Below are 26805 nucleotides of genomic sequence, written 5' to 3'. Positions count from 1 at the left end.
GTCTTGTATGTATGTTATCATCCAGTTGACGCTCGGAACCGGCCAACTCTATTTAATTTGAAAAGCAACAGGGGCGCAGTGCTGCTTAAACATAAAGAATGGTGGCAGTCGCCTGCTACTGTATATACTAACTGTGTAAGCCAGCACAGGATCCTAGAAAGTATTGAAATCATCAGAACTACTCTGGGCATCTCTCTGCTAGGAGGATTCATGTTGCAGACGTGCTCACAACATTTGTGCATTAGCAGGTAAGTGACTGTCTTTCTTAGGAGGTTTCTGGTGTGCTGGCCTCTCTTGTGTATTCTCGGAGCTGGAGCCCTCACCCCAACTCTATGTCTCACTTCTGGGCCAGACAGACACACACACTTGCACGCGTAGAACTCTATTTAATTTCAAAAGCAATAGGGGCGCAGTGATGCTCAAACATAAAGAATGCTGGCAGTCATCTCCAGTTACGAGTGTCAACTGAATGATAACATGCATACAAGACAGTAAGATCACCCCCCACCCTACCCAGAAGGGGATGGGTTAGGGCTGATTTCACCCTAGTATTTTTAGTCGAGTTGAGAAACATGTGTACCAAGTTTCATGAAATCGCTCCAGCCATTCGGACGTGAAGCTGGAACATTCATACATACACACATTGACTTTTATACGTATAGATTAATTTTTTTAGCAGACTTCCATTGCAAATTTATTTAATTGCTTCATCTTAATGTTCCTCTCACAATGATCATTAAATCATCATGGTGAATTTTTTTATAAATGATGCATGTTCGTAACAAGAAAGAAAAAAAGACACTGTAACTTATTACTACAGTATTTTATTGAACTGGCAGTTTGGCTTACTTTTCAACATACCACAAATGTTTTGATTTCATTAAAATATCAGTTTAAAAAATAAAACTTGGGTTTGTAGGTCTGCTCACCTACAAAGAATGAACATCTTTTGAACATGGAGTTGCATTTAGCATCATAGCTATAATTTTAAAGTATCACATAAAATTAAGGTAGTCGTGCAATATGGCTGAGCAATTTCAGATCTGATTTCTAAACTGACTAAATATCAGTAACAAAATACTTTTCATCTACAGTAGCAAGTTAGCATTTTCAATGAAACAGAAAAATGTGTTAAAGTACTGTATATTTGTTAATTTGTTCATCTGTGTCATATTTAAATTATTACTTCATCTTTATTTATTCAGAGAAAGTATTTTTTATTTGAAAATTATTACTTGCTTGTTTATTGGTATTTATTATGTGTTAAATTATTTATTAATGTAACTGCTATTATTAATCTTATTATAAATAATTGGGAAAGTTTAATTTATGTGTTTTTTTAAATTTCCCAGATTAATCACTACGCAAAAATAGTAATAATCATTAATGTAATTTCAAACACTAAAATATAAAAGAAACTGTCATGCGACCAAAACAGTGAAAATTTTCAACTGTTAGATGAGATTTTTGTGTGAAACACTGATAGTTTTTTTATTTTATTGTTGTGCTTAGTGGCTCTTCTCTGGAGTTTCTTTAGCACTACTATGTCAAACACAGGCTACATTATTTTAATTCACAAGTTACTGTACAGATTAACATCTATATTTCATGCAGTAACATTTTTGGACAAACCTCTTTATTTGTAAAGGTTTGGGAATTTTAGTTTATTAAAATATAGCTGACTTTAGCAGTAAAGCACATACATGAAAAAAATTGCAATAAAATTTGTTTTATCAGCTCTATTACAAGCTATTTAGCAAAAATGTTTATTGAAAAATATCTATTACTGGTATTAAAGACATTCTAACTTATTTGACCTGTTAACATTCACAAGTTTAACACACCTGCTAAAATCTTGATAAAGAAACATAGTTGTTAAAGTTTATGTTTATGGATGCACTATAAGTTGGTAATCATATTGGTAATGGCTGGGTAACCACAAAAATCCAGTTTTCAAGTAGGGATTATAACCAGTAACTTAGAAATATTTCTAAAATGCCTGTTAGTTTAATAAACTTCAAAACTACAAAGTGATAATTACTGTATATTTAGACAATCATAATATTAGAAAGGTTTTGACAAGAACAGGCCATTTAGCTCAACAAAGTCCTCAACAAAATCCTTGCAACAAATTGTACTTTAAAGGTTAAAATGTGTATTGAAATCAAACATTTTAGCTTTCTATCTGTAAAACATTAAATGTATTTACATTAAATTTCACCAGGCTGCATTTTCCAAGCCTGAATTCTGTCCAGGTCCCTCTGTAATGGCTCAGCTGGTTCTAGATTATTTGTCATTCCATCTACTTTAGTATTTTCTATCAACTTAACCATCTTGTTATTACATATTCTTATTATGATTATTTATATACCACTAACGGCGCACTACACAATAACAGGCAGTGAATACACTTGACTTGAGCATTCATAGTTTTCATACTCTTTGTCTGTACGTTTAGCATTCATTTGCTCAGAGGTTGATGCGCTTGCTGCTTCCTGGGCAGCTCTTCTTTTCTCTAACCTAGCAGCCCGCTTCTTCTCTTCTTTCGTCGGCATCTTTTCACATTAAAACTGATTAAGTCAGTGTTTGTGTTGCAATTACTTAGTAAATTTTCCTTAATTTTTCACTTAAGCCTTCAATCTGCCTCAAGAATGATTTATGTTATGAAGAAGTAGGGGAAGTGACGGCGAAGGTTGTAGAGATGAGAATGGCACCTGGCACTACCCTGCTGGCCGCAGCCAAGAGTTGATTCTACAATAAAATAAAATAAAAATAACCTTGGAGGTCAATCATCACCCCGAAAGCAGATAGCAGATGTCACGTAGTATATGTGTACCAAATTTCAGGTCAATAGTTCAAACGGTTTGCGAGCTACAGGTGATTTAAAATCCTGGACAGAAAAACGAACAGCCACAGTTGCATATTACTGTATATAAGAAGATATTATAAAGAGCAGCATGTCTGCCACTGAACCTTGCGGGACACCATTTTTAGCATCATCTAAATCTTTAACTGTTCCTCTCACCATAACCCCTTGCTTCCTGTATTTAAGCCATTTTTGCTGGCATTAGCACCTTAAATTCCTACTTCATTAAGACTGATCACAAGAATCTCATGGGGGACATTCTAATGCAAATAGAAAATACCTTCATGCAGAATGTCAGTCCGTTCCCTTTTGACCTGGAGGTGCAACAGGTGACTGGGTGTGGAAGACACACCATCAATACAGTGTAATAAATGTTTGAGGAGAAGGGCAGCAAGTATTCCTGGCAGGGCAGTTGATGAACAGACCCTAAAGTATGTTAACTTACACAGGCAGAATGTGGTTGGCTGTTATCTTGCTGTAAGAACACACCTCCCATTTCACACAGGAATGGCATCAGACCCATCTGTACGAAGTCCTTGAAAAGGTTCTACCACAAACAAGAGTTAAATATGCTCTGTAGCCTATGATACCCCATGCCATAATGCCAGGCATGAAGTCTATTAGCCACAGGTATTTACACAACGGAAATAGCCACTCACCACAACTATCACTCATTCCATGGCATAATCTGCTTTCATTGCTAAAGACAACAGACTGCCATTTCTCTCTCCCACAAGCTCATTCAATACACCACTGAAGGTATGTGTGGCAGTGGCAATGACTGGGTGGCAATAATGCCAGGAGAATGTGTGACCACCGAACTGCTTCAAGAAGACATTTACATATGTTGCGCTTGGACACTTGGACACTTCTAGTGTGACAGTGGCTATGATGCATATTGATGTGATCCTATTATACAAGAAAACAACAATGATCTCTCACTGAAGAACTACCAGTCTTCTAGATTAAATAAGAACAAATAAAAATTTAGCACCTCAGAAAAAGAACAATTTCTTTGCTCGACTTTTTCTGGCTTGACCCTAGCTGAACTTTACTCCACAGAGAGAAGGGTAATCAGCACAAATCAGAATGGCAAGATTGAAGCAGTCTGGACTTTTTCAATAACTTGTGCCTGCTCTTGTTTACCTTCATCCCTCCTTTTCTACAGACTCAAAATGGAAAGCTTTTAATGAAATCTAACTTCCAAACTACGGAAGTCCCAAGAGAACAAAAACAAGCACAGGATTCTAATCTGCTGCATTGATATCATTCTTAACTTTTGCATTAGGAGAATTCAATATGTTACTTACAGTTTAAAATAATACTTCGGCAATATACACAAACTGTAATCACAAACAGCTAAGTGCTTATTTTATGTGACAATGCTACATATTATTGGCCACAATGACTGTGGCTGAATCTGTTTATACTTGTCCCTAGAAAACAAAAGCCCACAGGGGGTCAATGTTATGGGTTGAAAGGAAGCAATACTTTAGCAAAACAGCAGTGTCATAATTTTAAAATAATGTAATTCAAATTTTGAGTAGTGTAAATGGGATTTCATAGTACAGAAGAAACAAAAACCACTTTTAAAATGACAATGTTAAAATTCCTTGTATAAGCAACTGTACTAGAGGTTCACATGAAGGGTTTTCCATATGGTGGTTGATTTTGGGACTGCCAAGAACTGTGAAAAAGGTACTTTTAAAATAACACTGGAGTGACTTGGGTGACAAGAAACAATTGTAGTTATATGTAATGTTTCTATGGGTCCAACTGTATGAAGAGATGTGTTTCATTTTAAATACTCTGAATGCTGAATTTCAAAAATGGCTTTCAAAACCTTCCATGTTGTACTTACTTGCAGGACTTCTCCAGCTACCACTAACTTCTTCTATGAAACTTCACCCTGCAACTACTGTACTAGTGGTGCCCTTGCCCTTGGCAACCTTTTAACATATAAGCACCCCTCACAAAACACAGCACTTTACTATACATTATTCAGTTGTCAGTTTTCATTTGCTTACTTCAGTGTTTCTTTTTCAACTATGTAGACATTTTTACGGTTCTTTTATTCTTTCAGAAAGGATATTTTTCATCTGTAAGACTTACCACCAGCAAAGCAAAAAGAATGACTCCACAACTCCATACATCTGCTCTGCGACCATCATACTTTTCTCCCTGAAATTAGTAAATCAGATATCCATTATTTTAGGAGAATCAGTAAAATTTCTGTCATTTGTATTTTATCAAAATATTGGGTCAAACACTGGCAAAGATGTTGTTTTAAAAGTGTGACAGAAGCCAGCTGTCATTCATCCCTATAACTTCAGCAAATATACTGTACATCTCTTGCCTGCATGTAGATGCCAAATATTAAGATACTAGCTGTGTAAGCCTGTGCTGTAAAAAGCCTGGGGTCCTAGAAACTATTGAAATTGTTAAAAAAAAACTGAAATGAAGAGATGTCAGGTAATTGAAAGGAACCACTGTGGGCATTTCTCTCCTAGGAGGATTTGTTTTGCCGACATGTTTGCATCGCTTGTGCATTAAGGGTGGGAGGAAAAGTAAAATGGATACCGGTTTACTGATGTTAGAGGCTAAGCAACTTTGTCTTTCTTCTGAGGTTTTGTTTTGCTGACGTGCTGGCCTCGTTTGTGTTATTAGCAGCTAAGTGAGTTTTCTGTTTCCTCGGAGGCGGAGCCCTTACCCCAACTCCACCTCTCACTTCCGGGCCACACAGACACACACACTTCCACGCGTACACTATGATATATAAGATTAGCAGTTTGACTAATATAGAAATCATCTGTTATCAACAACATTCACTAAATGACCTTGATTAAACCTGAAATATTTAAAACACGGTGTTTCTGAAAGTATGAGGAAACATTCTTATATGTCAATACTTCCACCATCGTTTACTGGTAAAGAATGCACTTCATTATAAATCTGTTCTTTTTCACTTCTGTAAAACTAAAAAGTTCTTTCTAATGCATTCAACAATGCTTTACCTGGCCCTTATGAAAAATAAAAACATCATTGCCTTTATATACAAATGCAGCCAAGAAAAATGCATGGTATGACCTGGACCCACAGTACTTCATGTCCAAAATAGTGTGCCACAAGCTTAGCTAGCAAAAATGACCAAAAGTGTTAGTTAGTGATAAGATTGCTTCATTTAATCTGTTGCTCACTACACTTAATAGGGACTTTTACAACTACTAGGATACTTGCTATGTTTAATTTGTAAAATGTTTTTAAACTTTTGTTCTGACTATATTGAGCTTACATACTTAACAAAAAGTTATAATGTTTGACTTTTTCTCTGAATACTTGCTTTTGTTATCACGGTGGTGTTGTAATTAGATTCTGTTTCAATATTTTTTATGCCTTTTTGGAGGTATATTTCTAAATAATCACTTAAGTTCAATTCTGATATTAGTTTTCTTTTTCACTTTCATTTTGAGATTGTTGGAATTTATTTGCATCTTTTTTCTAACATCTTCTACAGGTGCTGCCATTTTGTGATATTGTGTTAACAGCTTCAGCATGCTAATTGGGTTAGAGGTCGCTACCAGTGACGTTAGCTTATGATGGTATAAAAGTCATGTTGTTCACTTTCTCTTTATCCAGGTTTGATGATTAAGCACTGACTTTTAGCACTTTGTTTTCCAATGTTAGTTTTCCTGGCATTCAATTCTTGGGTGACCGTTATTCTGATGACAATTTACAGCAGGTTCTTGTTTTGTTGTGATGAAAAGATGATTTCCTGGTTTAAGGAGTTAGTACGTTTCCTCTCTAAATTTCATCTTCTGTTGCTCTAGTCAAATTATTTACACTATTTTAGCAGAACAAGTGGAAAAATACTTACTTTTTAGGAATTTCTTAATAGGAACTATAATACGCAGTTGCCAATCTAAAATAGGATATCTAAAAGGATCTAAAAATTGTATATGTATATACAGAGTTGCTATCAATGTTAATACTATAATCTAGGTTTTTTTGCAAATATCACCATGAATTTGACTTGTTCAGTTGCTACTTTTCAACACCAGGAATAGCACTATAGCAGTTAAACAGCAGAGTGACTAAAATGATTATCTTGTGTATTGAAAGTTGCGATTCGAAACTAGCAAAAGGTAACATAAAAACTAAATACCCTAAAATCTCAAAAATGCCCTGACACATTTGATTGAAATTTGCCAATGATGTTAAGAAAACAAAATTAGCTGACACATGAGTGGGATATTGTGATGCAACATGCCCTCCAACTCACCACAGCACTGACAGCTATCTCACAGAGAAACGTGGTGAGCTAATTTATGCAAACGAAGGTCTTTTGAAGAAATTAATTTCATTGCCTTTTGTGATTAGATAACGCCAGTCAGTTTATTTTAGGGAACTAAATTAAACTTATATGTTTTTGAGGGCTACCTTAGTAAGATTATAATTGTGTCGTCACTGTCACTGTAAGCTACCATTTTAGGCTGGCAATCTAAATAGAGTGCAACCCCCACACAGTCTGATTTGTATAAGAATTCAGTTTTGATTTTATTTTCACTCATGTGGCACAGATTTGATCTTTTTAGGGAAATTTGAAATGCAAAAAAACAACAACAAAAAGCAATTTTAGACTTTCAGATTCAACTATTTCTGATATTCTGCAACTGTCCCCTGCTATTACTGCTAATATAATGTCTCAAGACCAGACTTTTTTTAAACAGTCTTGTAGACACATGTTGACACAAGTGATCACCTTCAACTTTTTGAAATTGTAAAGCCACTGTTTTGCATCATATACCTTCATGTTTCAGCCCCACCAGTCCCGGCTCCTTTCTGATGTCCACCTTTTGCCCATTGCAGCTAAGAAAAGCCCAGCTGCCTAAGACTCCTGATTGGATTAAATGCTGTAAGACTGTTTAATTCTGAGTGACTTGTGTGTCTGTGTGTTAAGCAAGTAACATATACTATAATGTTTGGAAGTGGAAAAGTTCTAGGAGGATTTCATTACCTTCGGATTGTTAGTAATAACACTTTACAGATTAGGGGAGAGGGCCTTGTGCTTGAACCATTGTTTGGGCTCTGCCTGGCTATACAGGGAGAAACACAGAAAACTAGAATGAAATGTCAAGGTTTAGGACTAGCCAAAGCATAAGAACAGCAAGTAGTCCCTCAGCAGAGAATTACAGTATGCAATATGTGAAATTGTGTTTTGTCAATACATAAGATTCTAATCAGGTGTGTAAAATATGGTATGGTTTCATTTTCAAAAATAATTTCAATTTTCTGTTGTCAAGTTACATGTATGTTTTTGTCAAGAAAATGCAAACATCTTAACTGTTTTTGCTTGTGAGCTGCTGTCCTTAATGTGTTTCACATAAAGGATTTGTTAACTAGTGCATTTCAACTTTAGGTTTCTGAACTATATACAATACTGTAAATGCAAAGAAAACCTGCAGCTTGTCACAACTGGCATCAGACCATTTGTGCAACCTGAAATTTGGTTGTAGTGTGTGCTACAGGATCAGTGGCTGCGCACGACTATGAGGCATTATACACCGTAAAATGTAATGTAACATGTCATTACACATCACTTATGAACATACTGAAATATGGTAAGGGATCATTTCTATATGAAAAATTTCATCAGTCTGAATTTTGTATTTCAATATTGTTTTTGGTTATTTTGGGTTGTTTTTCATGTTTCTATGTTACTTTTACCAGTTTCACTTATTATTTGTTATTTGTATTCAGTCCCCTTAAATGTACCTCCATTCTTTGTGTTTTATGGGTGGAAAACCAGAAGGCAAGGCCACTGTGTTGTCATGGTTACTGGGTCCTCTTGGATATTCTGGTTATTTCTGATCATTCTGCCGTGTTAATGGATTCTGATCTAAATTGCATTTTAGGACTCTGGGTTATCTTTTAGGCACTTTTTTTTTGCTATTTTGAACATTTTTTATATTTTGTATTTTAGGAAAAAAACTCTCAGTTTATAAAGATTCCAGTTTGGCATTGTCTTTAGAAGCCAGAGTTTTCATGGTTTTATCTCACTTATAAAGTATTTTGTATGAATGCTTTTAATCTTTTTGAACCTTAACGCTTCCTTCCCTATTTAAACCAGCAGTTGGAAGTTGCAGTAACTTGGATTAGGATAGATCTATTCTAGAAAGGCTGGTGAAGGTCATGGCATGCTTTTTGTGGAGCATTTCCATTTTGACCATGTTTGTGACTCCTAATCACAACACTAGGATACCCTAATAATCCCTGCACATCCCCTAAAAATCTGAAAATTCAAATTTTTGGGGACCCCTGAAAAACAATTATAAACATGTTAAAGTGTTATAAATTACATAGTTCCCATTACTACCTTTGTGAGAAAATATTGTAGAAGAGTTCAGAGAGCACTTCACTGGCAGCAACCTAAGCACATCCTTTAAATCAGCAGAGTTTGAGAAAGAGGAAAGAGACTTTCTTTGGAAATGAATAAATGTGAACCCCAGGCAACAATTCCCTTTACATTTCCCACATGCAACTTTTTCTAATTGGCTACTCTCTGATGCTTTCTTTGCATTTTCCTTATATAACTAACTGGACTCTTCTAGAAAAGCACATACATTCAATTCATGCAGAGTAATGACAGCACATGCAGTTATGTCCACCACTGTAAAAACTCCACATAAGATTTCAATAACAATAATTTCATGATTTTTTGGTGCAGGTGTGTGTCTTTTTATTTGTGTTGCATCACATTCACTATTCTAATGGGGCACGCAAGTAAAAATATCATTGTACTGCATACACATGAAAATAAACTTGAATTTGACAAGGATGACACCAGAGACGGGCTAGTAGCCCAAACCAAATACTGTACTCAAGTAAGCAAAATTAAAAAGGTCAAACATGTAACTACTCAAGTTACTTTAAGTTAGGTTTTTAATGTTTACTGAAACTATAACAGTGATGAGATTTTCAAAGCTTAAACCAAAAATGTACAGTATGTCTTTTAATAATTTAAATATACTGTTAATGCTTATAAAAATAAAATAGTTAAAAAGAGTAAATATAAAAATAAAATGACAATTTTAACAATTTTTAAACTGCTTACACATCTTTTGAAAAGGCTAAACAAACTAGTACTATTTGTAATATGCAGCCCCCTAAGGAAACCACCCAAAAATGTTTTTTTAACATTGGCAGAGCAGTGGATTGAAGCTTACGGTACTGCCTCACAGTGTCTGGGCCTCAGGTTTAATTGCTAGCCTTGTCAGGGTTTGTAAACTAATGTCATCCCCTTTCCAAATGGGTATATAGCTTGTTATGCCTTCAGCATATCTGAAGACTTTTGTAATTTAATGTAACTTTATCAAGTTTATTTTATAGTTTCCAATCTTTTGATATAAAACTATACATACATATTTTTCACATTAAGATAACATTATTAATAAAAGCTAATCATAAATCTTGCACTAACATATGCTACCTACCAGTTTTTTTTTAACTTAAAGTGTATTATTGGATTTTGCAAACCCATTTAACAGACTTGCAAGGGAGATGCCTATTCTGAGCATAAAGACTGTGCTGGGCGTCTTTGAAATTTATGGGGGGTTGGGGCATGCTAAAATCCACCTAAACACAGTGAGAACATGAAAATCCAATACAAATAGTGCTAAGCACAACACCACAACACTGTAAACGTCAATAAGTCAATAGCCTTTTTTAATTTTGTAGCTACATATGTTTACATATTGTCACACATGTGCGCATGGGAGGCAACTAATCAGTTCAAAAGAGGATAATTCCATGCTGGACCAGGGGATGGCAGAATTCACTGGTCCTTTCTATTTTTCCTCTGCAGACCAACCACGGGAAATTCCACCTGGGCCCTATGACAGCACTTCTGGTTCTGGGCCAGATGATATCAATTCTGGTTACAGGCCCGATGACATCACTTCTACGTCCTGCCTAGATGACGTAATTTCCACTGTCTGGCTTTTATTTAGCCTTTGTCTGTCACTTCCGTTGTTTTGGACTAATCTCTATAAAGACCATTGCTCAAACGTCAGTTACAGTCAGTTCTCAAGTGTGTGGGGAGCCCCGGACCAGCATTCAAGGAAACTGTTGCGGTGGAGTTTGACCCGAGTGGCCAACCCACTCTCAGACATTCAGTCTATGGGGCAAAATCAGGTGCTGGTTAAGGCCAGATTTAAACAATACCCGAAATGTAGTGGAACTTCTTGCCTGTTTTTTTCTGCCCGAATATCTCGCTCAGCTGGCCTGGGGACAACCTTTTAAAAATATGATCGACCTCATAGGGATCATCGAAAGACATTGGGGGAACCAAGAAGCCTCTGTATGAAACCCAGCCAGTATTTGTCCCTACTCCTGAGCCCCGTTGTCACCACTTGGAGCGAAAGCCGAAGCCCCCGAATACACGGCAGCATCTTCTGCTCTGCGACGAGGAGTGAGGCAGAGAAACAAGATGGGAAGGGTGGTGTGCTCTGATTAATCCCCTATCATTCCCTTGTACAGGAGTGATAATCTTGAATGGGTATAAGGAATCAGCCCTGATGAACTTTGGCAGCAACATATCTATTGTTACTCGCTGCTTTCGTGTTACCATGACAATGGTTTAAAGTTTAGACCAACCTGACATGCGTTCACGGAGATACCCATCAGTACAGGTCCGCCTCTTGCTTCATTAGTTACGAGGATTGCTGAAAAAATTAACTGTAGTGGTCCTCCGAAACCCACCATTTCCAGTGATACCGGGGCGGGGCGATTGGTCTGATAATAAAAGCAGTTTAACACTTACCACTCCTAAACAAAAACTGGCCTAGTAATGGATGGAGAACATAAGCTGCATCCACGCCATGTACAGAGCCAGCTGAGAAAAGAGTCGCGGTCCCTCAAAGTAACATGGCGATTTCCGGGACATCACATGATGAAACGTCATCATCAGGCACTGTGGCAGTCCAGGATGAAACCATGCCCATTGAGGTCAGTGCAGATCCTCTCTCGCAGCTGCACTTTCAACTTTAGTAGACTCTGGCTTCCTTTAAATGGGAACAATGGAATGACCATTCCCTTAAATTCAAAAAATGCAGTTGTTGTGGTTAATAGCCACAGCACTCAGCATCCTATGCTGCAAGGCGCTCACTTTGTGTTAACACTAGAATTACCAAAGCTTATGAAATAACTTGTAAATCTGGCCCACCTTAAATCCCTTCGCACCTCTCAGTCAGCGTCTTTTGTCTTGTAAATGTGCCAATCAAGACAAGCAGCAAGCAGCCTACTATTCCATCCGCCCACCGCCGCTGAACGTGCACAAAGTTCTCCTAGCTCATGCCTTGATTATCTGGGAGTGAAGTGCTGTTGTTTTAGAGTGGAAATAATAGATCATTATTTGGAACACATGCATTTCATGTGTGTTCCGTTTCTACAGTAATCTGTGTAAACACATTGTTAAAACAGAAACATTTTTCATATTTTAGTAATAAATGACAAAATGTAGGCATAAACTATACAATGTGTGAAGCCTGAAGTCCAAAGATCAAATAAACACTTTCACAAAAGGTTCAACAACAATACAACAGTTTCCATGGCGCAGCGGTAAGAATTGCTGACCTGTAATCAAGAGTCCTCCGGTTCGAGCCTGACTGCCTCGTATATTTACCGTTTTGAGTAGTGAGCTGCTCTTTTTGTTAATATTATACAATAAACACATAAGTTTGGTTTGCATCTGTAACAGCCAGTGTACATTTATAGTACTTGTAAAAGTTACTTTTTTTTTCACTTTTATTCTCTCAGTTACGATCACAATACATACTACCGCCCCCACCCCCCACCCCCGAAGGGATCTGACACTGCTGGTTTTTATTTGAAACTGGGAATAACTGTAGATGTGAGTGGAGTTTTGTGACAATGGAACTGGACATTCTCTGATCTGAATGGATAAAAGCTGACACACAAACGCTGGTGAATCTGCCTTCTTTGTATCTGTCACTTTATTTTTTTTTTGTATTCAGTTTTATTGAATGTTCCTGCTCATGCTGAATTAGTATGCATCTTATGGTCCCTGATGTCAAAGCTGCATGTGTCGACTTTCAATCTTAATCTTAATCGGCTTAATCAAGTCTTCCAATTCCATGTCTATCTGATGCCATGAGTGGACAACCTCCTTGAGCGGCTAGGACAGGCTGAATTGTTGACCACACTTGACATGACAAAAGGGTACTGGCAGGTTCCTTTAACAGACTCCGCAAAGACTAACACTGCGTTTAGCACCCATAGTGGTCGCTGGCAGTATCGAGTTCTTCCATTTGGGTTACATGGGGCACCTTCAACCTTCCAGCGTCTGGTGGATAAAGTGCTCCATCCTCATAACACCTATAGTGCTGCCTACCTGGATGATGTGGTCATCTATTCCAGCAATTAGAAGGAACACGCACAGCAGGTCAGAGCGTTATTGAGGACATTAGGGGTAGCTGGCCTTAAATTTAATCCAAAGAAATGTTTCTTTGGGGTAAATGAAGTCAAGTATTTAGGCTACCTAGTGGGCTGGGATACTGTGAGGCCACAGTATTCCAAAATGGGTGCCATATTGAAATGGCCCCGTCCAAAGACCAAGAGGCAAGTCCAAGCCTTTCTTGGCTTAGCAGGCTACTACCACCGATTTATACTCCGATTTTCCGAGAAACAGGCACCCTTGACTAACTCAACAAAGAAGAGGGCCCCGAACAATGTGGTATGGGATGCCAATGCAGAGACTGCATTTAGTGACTTAAAACAGGCTCTTACGTCGGCACCAGTATTGAGAGCTCCTAACTTCTGTTTGCCTTTCATCCTCCAGACGAACACTTCAGACACAGGTGTTGGTGCTGTGCTGAGCCAAAGCATCGACGGTGTTGAGCACCCCATCATGTTCCTGAACTGAAAACTGCTAGAATGGGAAACCAGGTATGCGGTGGTGGAACGGGAGTCCTTGGCAATCAAATGGGCAATTATGTAGCTGAGGTATTATCTCTTGGGCCGTGAGTTCACCTTGGTTACAGATCATGCACCTTTACAGTGGATGGCCTTACACATGAAATCGAACCCATGTGCCACAAGGTGGTTTTTAGACCTACAGCCTAACAAATTTTCACTAGTTCATCGGCGGGGCTCTTTCCACAACAACGCTGATGCTCTTTCTCAGGTTCTGACCTCTTGGTCAGGAATGCCTAACCCAATGAGTTTGGGCTGAGGGGTAGGCTGTGTTACACATGTGCGCATGGGAGGAAGCCAAAGGGCTCAAAAGAGGATAATTCTATGATGGACCAGAGGGTGGCAGAGTGCATTGATCCTTTCTCTTTTTCCTCTGCAGACCATGGGAAATTCTCCCTGGCCTGTTGACGGCACTTCCAGTTCTGGGCCCGATTACATCACTTCTGCTTTCTGCCCAGATTTCCCCTGTCTAGCTTGCTTTGTGTGTCATCTCAGTTCTGTTTTGGACTAGATAGATAGATAGATAGATAGATAGATAGATAGATAGATAGATAGATAGATAGATAGATAGATAGATAGATAGATAGATAGATAGATAGATAGATAGATAGATAGATAGATAGATAGATAGATAGATAGATAGATAGATAGATAGATAGATAGATACTTTATTAATCCCAAGGAGAAATTCAAATACTCCAGCAGCAGCATACTGATACAAAAAACAATATTAAATTAAAGATTGATAACAATGCAGGTAAAAACAGACAATAACTTTGTATAATGTTAACGTTTACCCCCCCGGGTGGAATTGAACAGTCGCATAGTTTGGGGGAGGAACGATTTTCTCAGTCTGTCAGTGGAGCAGGACAGTGACAGCAGTCTGTCGCTGAAGCTGCTCTTCTGTCTGGAGATGACACTGTTTAGTGGATGCAGTGGATTCTCCATAATTGATAGGAGCCTGCTAAGCGCCCGTCGCTCTACCACAGATTTCAAGCTGTCCAGCTCCATGCCAACAATAGAGCCTGCCTTCCTCACCAGTTTGTCCAGGCATGAGGCGTCCTTCTTCTTAATGCTGCCTACCCAGCACACCACCGCGTAGAAGAGGGCACTCTCCACAACCGTCTGATAGAACATCTGCAGCATCTTATTGCAGGTCTGCACCATCTGCACACAGTCACTTCTGATGATCACGGGGTCCATGAGGGGTCTGGGCCTCCTAAAATCCACCACCAGCTCCTTGGTTTTGCTGGTGTTCAGTTGTATGTGGTTTGAGTCGCACCATTTAACAAAGTCCTTGATTAGGTCCCTATACTCCTCCTCCTGCCCACTCCTGATGTAGCCCACGATAGCAGTGTCGTCTGCAAACTTTTGCACATGGCAGGACTCCGAGTTGTATTGGAAGTCCGATGTATATAGGCTGAACAGGACCAGAGAAAGTACAGTCCCCTGTGGTGCTCCTGTGTTGCTGACCACAATGTCAGACGTGCAGTTCCCAAGACACATATACTGAGGTCTGTCTTTAAGATAGTCCACGATCCATGCCACCAGGTATGAATCTACTCCCATCTCTGTCAGCTTGTCCCTAAGGAGCAGAGGTTGGATTGTGTTGAAGGCGCTAGAGAAGTCTAGAAACATAATTCTTACAGCACCACTGCCTCTGTCCAAGTGGGAGAGGGATCGATGTAGCATATAGATGATGGCATCCTCCGCTCCCACCTTCTCCTGATATGCAAACTGCAGAGGGTCAAGGGCGTGTTGAACCTGTGGCCTCAGGTGGTGAAGCAGCAGCCTCTCCATGGTCTTCATCACATGTGACGTCAGAGCAACAAGCCGGAAGTCATTCAGCTCACTAGGACGTGATACCTTTGGGACTGGGGTGATGCAAGATGTTTTCCAAAGCCTCCGGACTCTCCCCTGTTCCAGGCTCAGGTTGAAGATGCGCTGTAGAGGACCCCCCAGCTCCAATGCACAGACCTTCAGCAGTCGTGGCGATACTTCATCTGGACCCGCTGCTTTGCTGATACGAAGTCTCTTCAGCTCTCTGCTCACCTGCCCTGTTGTAATTGTGGGTGGGGATGTCTCTCTTATGCTGGTCTCAGCAGAAGGATGTGTGGAGGGTGCAGTACTGTGATGTGAGAGTGAGAGTGGGTTAGGGTGGTCAAACCTGTTAAAGAAGTTGTTCATTTGGTTTGCTCTCTTCACGTCTCTCTCGATGGTGGCACCCCGCTTCGAGCTGCAGCCAGTGATGATCTTCATCCCATCCCACACTTCCTTCATGCTGTTATTCTGCAACTTCTGCTCCAGCTTTCTCCTGTACTGCTCCTTCACCGCCCTGAGCTGGACTCTAAGTTCCTTCTGCACACGCTTGAGCTCATGCTGATCACCGCCTTTAAAAGCCCTTTTCTTCTGGTTCAAAAGGCCCTTGATGTCACTTGTAATCCATGGCTTGTTGTTAGCATAGCAGCGTACAGTTCTTACTGGAACTACAATGTCCATACAGAAGTTGATGTAGTCAGTAGTGCAGTCAACAACCTCCTCAATGTACTCACTATGTGATCCCTGCAGGATATCCCAGTCTGTAGTTCTGTAGACTAATGTCTGTAAAGACTATTGCTCAAATCTTTGCCTTTTTTAACAGCCAATTCTCAAGTATACAGGGTGGCTATTGCAAACCTTTTTGCATTGTTGTTTGAATAATTTCACAAAATATACAGAGGTGGAAAGAGCACTAAAAATCTACTTAAACTGAAGTATTATTACTTAGGCAAACATATGCCTAAGTAAAAGTATATGATGTAAAAACTTTTCAAATAAAAGTATGCTCAGAAAAAATAACTCAAGTAAAAGTACAGTTTGGTTACAATTAACATAAATTAGTACATATCCTCAGATATCCATGCTGAGCTTTGGAAAACATAATCAGAATATGATGCAACAGATTCTATTTATCAGAAGGCATATTAATGCCATATACTGTATACACATACACACTTATGCACAGAAACAATGCACTGTATATGGCAGTAAACTTTCAAACTGTAGTTATTATGTACTGTGATGGATGGCAGGCGTTTCAGTCTGGCCGGGACATCCCTCAACAGAGAAAAGGAAGAAAAGCAGCCTTTTCAGGACACTACATCCCCTATGCCCAGATGGCAGTTCCCCTGGACGGAAATGGTTCCCTGGATTCCCTCAGGGCAACATGGGACATGGAGTCTGTTTCTTCAGCCCTGTTGGATGCCGTGGGTGAAGCCAGGGGGAGCTCACAAAGAACCTGGGGACTATTACTGTTACACTAACCCAGATGTGCTTCGGAGTCACGAGGGCGGAAGCCCACAGTACTTCCAGGATACTTGATGAAGGAGGATGTGGCGTTTGACCCGGAGAAGAAATACTTCCGGGTCATGGACTATAAAAGGACTTTGGGAATACCAGCAAACCGAGCCGGAGTTGGGAGGGAGTGTGACGGAGCTGCTGGGAGTGGAGGACTGTGTTATTAGTTATTGTATTATTGATTTATTAGGAGAATTGTGGAGTGTGCGGTGCTTTGTGCACTTATTTTGAAAAATATTAATAAAGAATCTTCTTGGTGCTTTTATACGTGTGTCCTGGACGTCTGTCTGGTGGGTTCAATGGGGCACTAGCACCTCTAGCGTCCACAGTACATTCCTAGCAAATATTAAGCAGGCATGTAATAATAATAATTCATTACATTTATATAGCGCTATTCTCAATACTCAAAGCGCTATCCACACAGGGAGGAACCGGGAAGCAAACCCACAATCTTCCACAGTCTCCTTACTGCAAAGCAGCAGCAAAACCACTGCACCACCTGTGAGAACATGTAATCAGAACCATCCCTACATATCAAATAAAAATGTAGTATGTAGATTGTAGTACTAGGGTGTTGTACCGTGTTAGCCATTATGAATGTAGAGAAAAGCCAAGCAAAATGACACCTTTTATTGGCTAACTAGAAAGATTACAATATGCAAGCTTTCGAGGCAACTCAGGCCCCTTCTTCAGGCAAGATGCCTGAGTTGCCTCGAAATCTTGCATATTGTAATCTTTCTAGTTAGCCAATAAAAGGTGTCATTTTGCTTGGCTTTTCTCTAGTATGTAGATATAAATTATAAACCATCATTTGAGACAGAAAAGACTTAAGTGAAAAGAAAAGCTTAGAGTTTTGCAAAAAAAGTGCAGAGGAGGCACAAGAAGTGTTGTAAAAGAAACACAAATATGTGGACAATTTTCTCAAACTAAAAGGATCATTGCTGATCTAAAGTACAGTACTTAACATGTACAAATACTATACTGTATACTGTATGTTGTCAGTTGTTGCTTGAAATACATGCTTACATGAATACATTGCATTAGTTGCTGGGTATGAGTAGTGCTGATTGGCAAGTTCAATTTTTTTGCCTTGTTTTTTTTTGCCTTGTTCAACATTTTTGTGGAAATTTGCCATGCGGCCAGATTAACAAAGATTTTTCCCAGTGCCCTGTGCTGTTTTGGAAGGCCAGTGCGACACTACAGAACTGTAGCTGCAATGCACAGAATTTTAACACTTGTGTATTATAAGACTGTTCACAATCTGCTTTGGACATGTCCCAATCAGTAGTCCAGCATTCTGCTCAGCATATAAAAAAAGAAAACAAAAAACTTACAAAAGCAATTTTTCATCTGAGGGTTACATTAGCTAACCATAATGGAATATATTGAGTACTGCCACAAGATATTCAACATTGATCTCTGTATGCTAGCAATGCCACATGGCTAATCTGCATGCATAACTAGCCATGTACTGCAAAGGCACCCTTCCTTTCTCCTCCCCTCCTCAAAAACACAGGAGACCCTGTGAAGTAATAATAAAAAAAAGATGAACTACTATTTACGAGGCAAAAGCGGAACGAATCTGCACATATATATGGGAAACAAAAAAGATGTTCCAGCCTCATCCTGACCTGCAACTTCAAACAATGGAATTAGCCAGTGCCACAGTGCTGTTTTGGGGCATGCCCAATATGTGCACCAAAATTGAATTCTGTGACAGCATCAGCCACAACATTAAAACGCTCTGCCTATTATTGTGTAGGTCTCCCTTGTGCCACCAAAACAGCTTTTTCTTGTCAAGGCATGGACTCCAGAAGACCTCTGAAGGCATCCCGTAGTATCTGGCACCAGGATGTTAACAGCAGATCCTTTAAGTTCTGTATGTTGTGAAGTGGGGTCTCCATAGATTGGACTTGTTTTTCTAGCATATACTACATATAATCGATTAAACTAAAATCTAGAGAACTTGGAGGCCAAGTCAACCCCTTGAACTCTTTGCCATTCGTTAACAATTTTACAGTGTGGAAGGATACATTATCCTGCTGAAAAATGCCACTACTCTCTGGGAATATAGTTGCCACAAAGAAATGTATATGGTCTGCAAAAAAGTTAACGTAAGTGGTGTGTGTCAAAGTAACTTCCACATGAATGCCAGGATCCAAGATTTCTTGGTAGAACATTGCCTAGGATATCACACTGCATCTGCCGACTTGCCATAGCACATCCTGCTGCCATCTCTTCCTCATGTAAACAAGGTACATGCACCCAGCAATTCACATGGTTCAAAAGAATACATGATTCATCACACCAGGCCACCTTCTTGAATTGCTCCATGGTCCAGTTCTGGCGCTCATGTGCCAGTAGTAGACAAGAGTTAACAGGAGCTTTGATGCATTGTATGTTCTAAAACCTTTCTCTCATGGCCAGCATTAAGGTTTTTAGCTGGTTGTGTTACAGTAGCACTTCTACCAGACTGAAAGGTTAGTCTTCACTCCCCAAGCACATCAATGACCCTTGGGCACCCATGAACCTATTTCTGGTTCACCAGTTGTCTTTCCATGGACCACTGTTGGCAGGTACAAACCACTTCATACTGGGAACACCCCACAAGACCTGCTGTTTTGAAGATGCTCTGACCCAGTTGTCTAGCCATCACAATTTGGTCCTTGTCAAAGTCACACAGATCCTTAGTCTTGCCCAACACATTATTTTCAAGACTTGACTGTTCACTTGCTGTCTAATATATCCCACCACTTGACAGGTGCCACTGTAACATGATAATCAATGTTATTCACTTCACCTCTCAGTAGTTTTAATGTTTTGGCTGCTCAACATATATACATTTTTTTTACTTATTGCTAAATTTGTAGCCATCTGTTGTATTTCATTTGTGGTAATCAAAATGTCTGCATCTTTTGTTATTTGAGACAGTGGCACAGTGGTTAGCACTGCCACCTCACAGCACAGATCACATTTTTGGTCACGATAATCAGCCCAGCATACTTGGCAGACACTTCCTTAGCCCTCAGGGCCACTCAAAAGACCATTGCATTATAATATGCCCAAAATTACTTCAGTTCCTCCTTCCCCACTGACTTCAATGCATTTCATGTAGTATGGTGAAGTTTTTGAACATTTTATGATTTTTTCCAAACTCTTGGCAAAGTGAACTCCATGGGGTTCACTCATCACCAGTGAAGTCAATATAAAGTCACTTGTAAGAGGATGCGGGTGTTGCCAGGTGAACTACCAATCATTCACTAATAAAAAAAGGTCAGAAGTGTAGATGTCTGTACTGTTAATATCAGTAAGATTCATTGAGTATTAAATTAAAATTCTATCTGCTGTATCATTAAACTATTTTAATTAAAGGACAGTACTTGGCTAAGCTACTGATTAGCTGATTTAGCAGCCATTAACTTTAACAAAATATAAAACATCAATAGATTTATAGCACTGTTCTTTTATTTATAGACCCATTCATTAAAACACTTGAGTGTCTTGTGTTAGTATTTAGTGTATTTTTTATATAATATAAGAAACAAAGTGAAATAAGGTAGATCAGAAATTTTACAAAAAATGGATACTATAATATTTTCAAATCGCATACAGTATTTTTACAAGCATTCAGTATTTTAAAAAAATAATTGAGAAGTCTATGGTAATACAACCAATATCCATAAATATTTATGTACATGAATTGATATTGGCAACTAAAATACTGCTTAAAATATAAATATATTTGCATTTATATTAAAAACATTTATATCCTTAAATGTACAACTATTTTTACTGTTAAAATATGCAATTTATTAAATGTATTTATTAACTAGTCATTCCTAATACCTGAGATATATTTATAAATCTGAATTTAAAGCAATCATTTTTATGCAGTGCTTAAACTCTATGAAGCACAATAAGAAATAATAAACATAGTACAAACCCTTGTATTTAAACTGTTGACTGCTTTGTCAAGTTATATTTTACAGTGCAGCTAGTATTGCTGAACTTAATACATTTTGGTAGGTTATAGAGGAACTAAGGTAGTTTTTGACGTTTTTACTGTAAGTGCCCTACTGCCTCTTCACCAGTTATATTTAACAATAGTAGTGGACTGTCTCATCTTTTTATATCACTATTAAAACTAACAGATGCACCTTTTGTTTCTGTATGTAGTTATAACAAATTCCCTGTTACAACACATTCCCTGGTTTTCACATTTTTCAATGGATATTGATATTTTATGTTACACTTTCTGTGAAAGTTCTTAAATTTGTTTCAGAATAACACTTGGTGCTTCAGAGAAAGCCAGGTCCACTCACAGTGGGTTCTTGAACACCACCACCAAAAGCTGACCCGGAATACCCAGTGAGAAATAACCCATCCATCCATCCATCCTCTTCCACTTATCCGAGGTCGGGTCGCGGGGGCAGCAGCTTGAGCAGAGATGCCCAGACTTCCCTCTCCCCGGCCACTTCTTCTAGCTCTTCAGGGAGAATCCCAAGGCGTTCCCAGGCCAGCCGAGAGACATAGTCCCTCCAGCGTGTCCTGGGTCTTCCCTGGGGCCTCCTCCCGGTTAGACGTGCCCGGAACACCTCACCAGGGAGGCGTCCAGGAGGCATCCTGATCAGATGCCCGAGCCACCTCACCTGACTTCTCTCGATGCAGAGGAGCAGCGGCTCTACTCTGAGCCCCTCCCGGATGACTGAGCATCTCACCCTATCTTTAATACTAGAATTACCAGAGTCTACGAAAAAACTCGTAGATCCGGCCCACCTTAAAACCGTTCTCACCTCTCTTTTGTCTTCTAAATGTGCCGATTAAGACGAGCAGCAAGTAGCTGGCTATTCCATCCCCCACCGTCGTAGAACATTCACTAAGTTTTCCCAGCTCATGCCTTGTTTGATTATCTGGGAATGACTGAACTGCTGGAGTTTTAGAATGGAAATAATAGGTTGTTATTTTAAATACATGCATTTCATGTGTGTTCTGTTTCTACAGTAATCTGTGTAAATACATTGCTAAAACAGAAACTTTTTCATATTTTAGTAATAAATGTTACAAAATGTAGGCATAAACTATAGAATGTGTGAAGCCTGAAGTCCAAACATCAAATATACACTTTCACAAAAGGTTCAAGGATGCTATAATACTTTCCGTGGCTTAACGCTAAAATTTGCTGACTTGGAGCACAGCAACCCTGCCGTGCTACAGAGATGCGAGTTCGATTCCCAGCTTTAGAGAAAGTGTTTTTTTTTTCCTCAAACGGACATAAAATTTATAAATTGGTATGCACTGTAAATCGTTAAGTTTAAAATGTCGATCGCGGTTATTTCTGTTGATTAATTCATGCTTTTTACTTAGAGTCAGAACAGGAGCTTGTTCAGCTTATTCAGCTTCTGATCTGACTCAAACAGCGCCAGTATAACTTCACACCCAACCTGATAATGTTCGTTTTCAAATAATATTGCATTACTTCGACAATGTTTTCTGATTGGTACTATTTGCGTCATAAAATGATTTCTTGAAAACGTCACATATATTTGTCTCTTTCTTTTTTTAAAATGTGCGTTGTAGCACGCAACAACTGGCCACCTGCATGTTCTTGCGCACACTGAATAAGACAGCGCTATATGCAATCATCAGATTCAAATGTTAACAGTTATATAGCACGGAATGGAAATCAGCAGTTTTTAGCATTGCACCACGCAAGCTGTCATACCAACCGCCTACTGCAACTTGCTTTCTTTTTTCTTCGGTTATAGTCTTGAATAAAAGTGCACTTGTTTTGTTATACTTTTACATCAACATATGTTCCTGTGTTTGAGCTACATGGGCATGCTCAAAAAATACACATGTAATGCCACGAAAAGTGCATGAAGACACTTCAGTTCGCAAGCATTGGTACGACAACGCAGTCACAAGTACACTGCAGAGCTATAGCGCATCTTTACTGACAGAAAATGAAAAGTGAATTAAAAAAAAAAAACAAAGCTAACCTTTGCAAATATCATAAATTACACCGGCTGTTACAGACTGAAATCAAATGTATCTTTTTATTCTAAAACAGTAAAAATAAGAACACTTCACTTCTCAAAAGGGAGTCATGCAGGATCGAACTCGTGACCTTCTGATTGCCAGTCAGCAACTGATACTGTTGCGCCACGGCGGCAGTCATAGTAAATGAGTGTCAATGTCGCACACTAAGGCGGCTTTTTTTTTTTTTGTAACTTTTGTGAAAGTGTTTCTTTGATATTTGGACTTCAGGCTTCATACATTATATAGTTTATGCCTACATTTTGTCATTTGTTACTAGAATATAAAAAACGTTTCTATTTTAAAAATGTGTTTACACAGATTACTGTAGAAATACAACACACATGAAATGCATGTGTTCCAAATAATGATTTATTATTTCCACTCTAAAACTCCACTTCACTCCCAGATAATCAATCAAGACATCAGCTGGGAGAAGTTTGTGTACGTTCTAAGTCGATGGGGGGATGGAATAGCCGACTGCTTGCAGCATGTCTTTATCAGTACATTTAGATGACAAAAGATGCTGGCGGAGATGTGAGAACGGTTTTAAGAAGCGATTTAAGGTGGGCCAGACCTACGAGTTTTTTCGTAGGCTCTGGTAATTCTAGTGTTAAGGGAAAGCTTGTATTCGCGATCTCGTTCTTTCGGTCACTAACCATAGCTCATGACCATAGGTGAGGGTAGGAACATAGATCGACTGGTAAACTGAGAGCGTCGCCTTGCGGCTCAGCTCCTTTTTCACCACGACAGACCGATGCAGAGCCTGCATTACTGCGGATGCCACACTGATCCGCCTGTCGATCTCCACCTCCATTATTCCCTCACCCGTGAACAAGACCCCGAGATACTTGAACTCCTCCACTTGGGGCAGGATCTCGCTACCAACCCTGAGAGGGCACTCCACCCTTTTCCGGTTGAGGACCATGGTCTCGGATTTGGAGGTGCTGATTCCCATCCCAGCCGCTTCACACTCGACTGCGAACCGATCCAGAGAGAGCTGAAGATCACGGCCTGATGAAGCAAACAGGACAACATCATCTGCAAAAAGCAGTGACCCAATCCTGAGTCCACCAAACCGGACCCCCTCAACGCCCTGGCTGCGCCTAGAAAATCTGTAAATAAAAAGTTATGAACAGAATCAGTGACAAAGGGCAGCCCTGGCGGAGTCCAACTCTCACTGGAAATGGGTTCGACTTACTGCCGGCAATGTGGACCAAGCTCTGGCACCGATCGTACAGGGACCGAACAGACTTATCAGGTACGGTACCCCATACTCTCGGAGTACCCCCCACAGGATTCTCCAAGGGACACGGTTGAATGCCTTTTCCAAGTCCACAAAACACATGTAGACTGGTTGGGCAAACTCCCATGCACCCTCCAGGACCCTGCTAAGGGTGTAAAGCTGGTCCACTGTTCCGTGACCAGGACGAAAACCACACTGTTCCTCCTGAATCCGAGGCTCGACTATCCGACGGACCCTCCTCTGCAGGACCCCTGAATAGACTTTTCCAGGGAGGCTGAGGAGTGTGATCCCTCTGTTGTTGGAACTCACCCTCCGGTCCCCTTTCTTAAAGAGGGGGACCACCACCCCGGTCTGCCAATCCAGAGGCACTGTCCCTGATGTCCATACGATGTTGCAGAGGCGTGTCAACCAAGACAGTCCTACAACATCCAGAGCCTTGAGGAACTCCAGGCATATCTCATCCACCCCCAGGGCCCTGCCACCAAGGAGTTTTTTGACCACCTCGGTGACCTCAGTCCCAGAGATGGGGGAGCCCACCTCTGAGTCCCCAGGCTCTGCTTCCTCATTGGAAGGCATGTTAGTGGGATTGAGGAGGTCTTCGAAGTACTCCCTCCACCGACCCACAACGTCCCGAGTCGAGGTCAGCAGCGCACCATCCCCACCATATACAGTGCTGACACTGCACTGCATCCCCTTCCTGAGACGCCGGATGGTGGACCAGAATCTCTTCGAAGCCATCCGAAAGTCGTTCTCCATGGCCTCCCCAAACTCCTCCCACGCCCGAGTTTTTGCTTCAGCAACCACCAAAGCCGCATTCCGCTTGGCCTGCCAGTACCTATCAGCTGCCTCCAGAGTCCCACAGGACTTCCGGGATGTGGTCGAAGTTCTGCCGGAGGTGGGAGTTGAAACTACTTCTGACAGGGGGCTCTGCCAGATGTTCCTAGCAGACCCTCACAACAGGTTTGGGCCCGTCCCCCCCACCCGAAGGCGGAGGGAGGCTACCCTCTCGTCCACCGGGGTAAACCCTAATGAGCAGGCTCCAAGTCGGGAGGCAATAAGTATACCCACACCCGCTCGGCGCCTCTCACTGGGGGCAACTCCAGAGTGGTAGAGAGTCCAGCCCCTCTCAAGGAGATTAGTTCCAGAGTCCAAGCTGTGCGTCGAGGTGAATCCGACTATATCTAGCCGGAACCTCTTGACCTCGCGCACTAGCTCAGGCTCCTTCCCCTTCAGAGAGGTGACATTCCACATCCCAAGAGCCAGCTTCTGTAGCCAAAGATCGGACCGCCAAGGTCCCCGCCTTCACCCACCACCCAACTCACACTGCACACTGCACCCGACCTCCTTGGCCCCTCTCATAGGTGGTGAGCCCATGGGAAGGGGGACCCACGTTGCCTCTTCGGGCTGTACCCGGCGAAGCCCCATGGGTGCAGGCCCGGCCACCAGGCGCTCGCCATCGAGCTCCACCTCCAGGCCTGGCTCCAGAGGGGGGACCCGGTGACCCGCGTCTGGGCAAGGGAAAATGCCGTCCAAAGTTTTCATTCATCATAGAAGGTTTGAACCGCTCTTTGTCTCATCCCTCACCTAGGACCAGTTTGCCTTGGGTGGCCCTACCAGGGGCATAAAGCCCCGGACAACAGAGCTCCTAGGATCATTGGGACACGCAAACCCCTCCACCACGATAAGGTGGCGGTTAAAGGAGGGGAGAAATAACCCTCCCATCACCTTTACACATTGTAAACAAAGTTCATATGAGCACAAAAAAAAATTACGTGAGAGTTAAAGTGACTGAAATTTTGAAATTTATTTCAAAATTACAAACAGTGTAGATCTGTCAGTTATTAAAAAAAATGTACAAAAAGAGCATTTTATTTAACTGTATTTTTTTAAAAATCTTAAGTAGGGTCCATTACGTGGGGTGTCCTACCTACCTGCTGGCTATCAGAATTTTACTGTAGTATGTTTAATACCATTAACTATGACTTTTACAGTTTATACTGTATTATTTTAGGCACCCTGCTAGCTTAAAAAATCAAATTACTTCCTTGTGCTCTTATATGAACATAATTACAGTGTTTGGGAAATATGAATTTACACTGTATTAAAATGCCTTTGTTTTAGAGCCATGAATGCTATACTAAGTTTGGCTAGTCTATACTTTATAAAGAGTGCTACTACTGCTGCCACAATACCAAGAACTTTCGCTGCATCCTCTATTGCGCAGGTATCTCAAAAACATAAAGCCACTGCAAAATAGAGTTACAGCAGGAGCTTTTACAAAGCACAGTCAGTTTTTGGCCATTAATCTAGGCCATCATACCAGAATATACAG

At 40.4% G+C, this 26805-nt stretch overlaps 1 protein-coding gene across 8 annotated transcripts in view; it reads right to left on the bottom strand.

Moving 5' to 3' along the window:
- Positions 1-26805, bottom strand: part of LOC114660688 (serine/threonine-protein kinase BRSK2-like) — a 221142-nt gene that overhangs the window by 84329 nt on the left and 110008 nt on the right. For all 8 annotated transcript variants that reach the window (XM_051933874.1, XM_051933875.1, XM_051933876.1 and 5 more), the window contains exon 7: positions 4979-5047. In XM_051933874.1, coding sequence (XP_051789834.1) covers positions 4979-5047 — 69 coding nt within the window. The remainder of the gene's footprint in view (positions 1-4978; positions 5048-26805) is intronic.

This window comes from Erpetoichthys calabaricus, chromosome 11 (assembly GCF_900747795.2).
Source record: "Erpetoichthys calabaricus chromosome 11, fErpCal1.3, whole genome shotgun sequence".
NCBI classification, from domain to species: Eukaryota; Metazoa; Chordata; class Cladistia; order Polypteriformes; family Polypteridae; genus Erpetoichthys; species Erpetoichthys calabaricus.
Note: the sequence above shows the minus strand (reverse complement) of the source record. Positions and strands in the feature narration are given on the sequence as shown.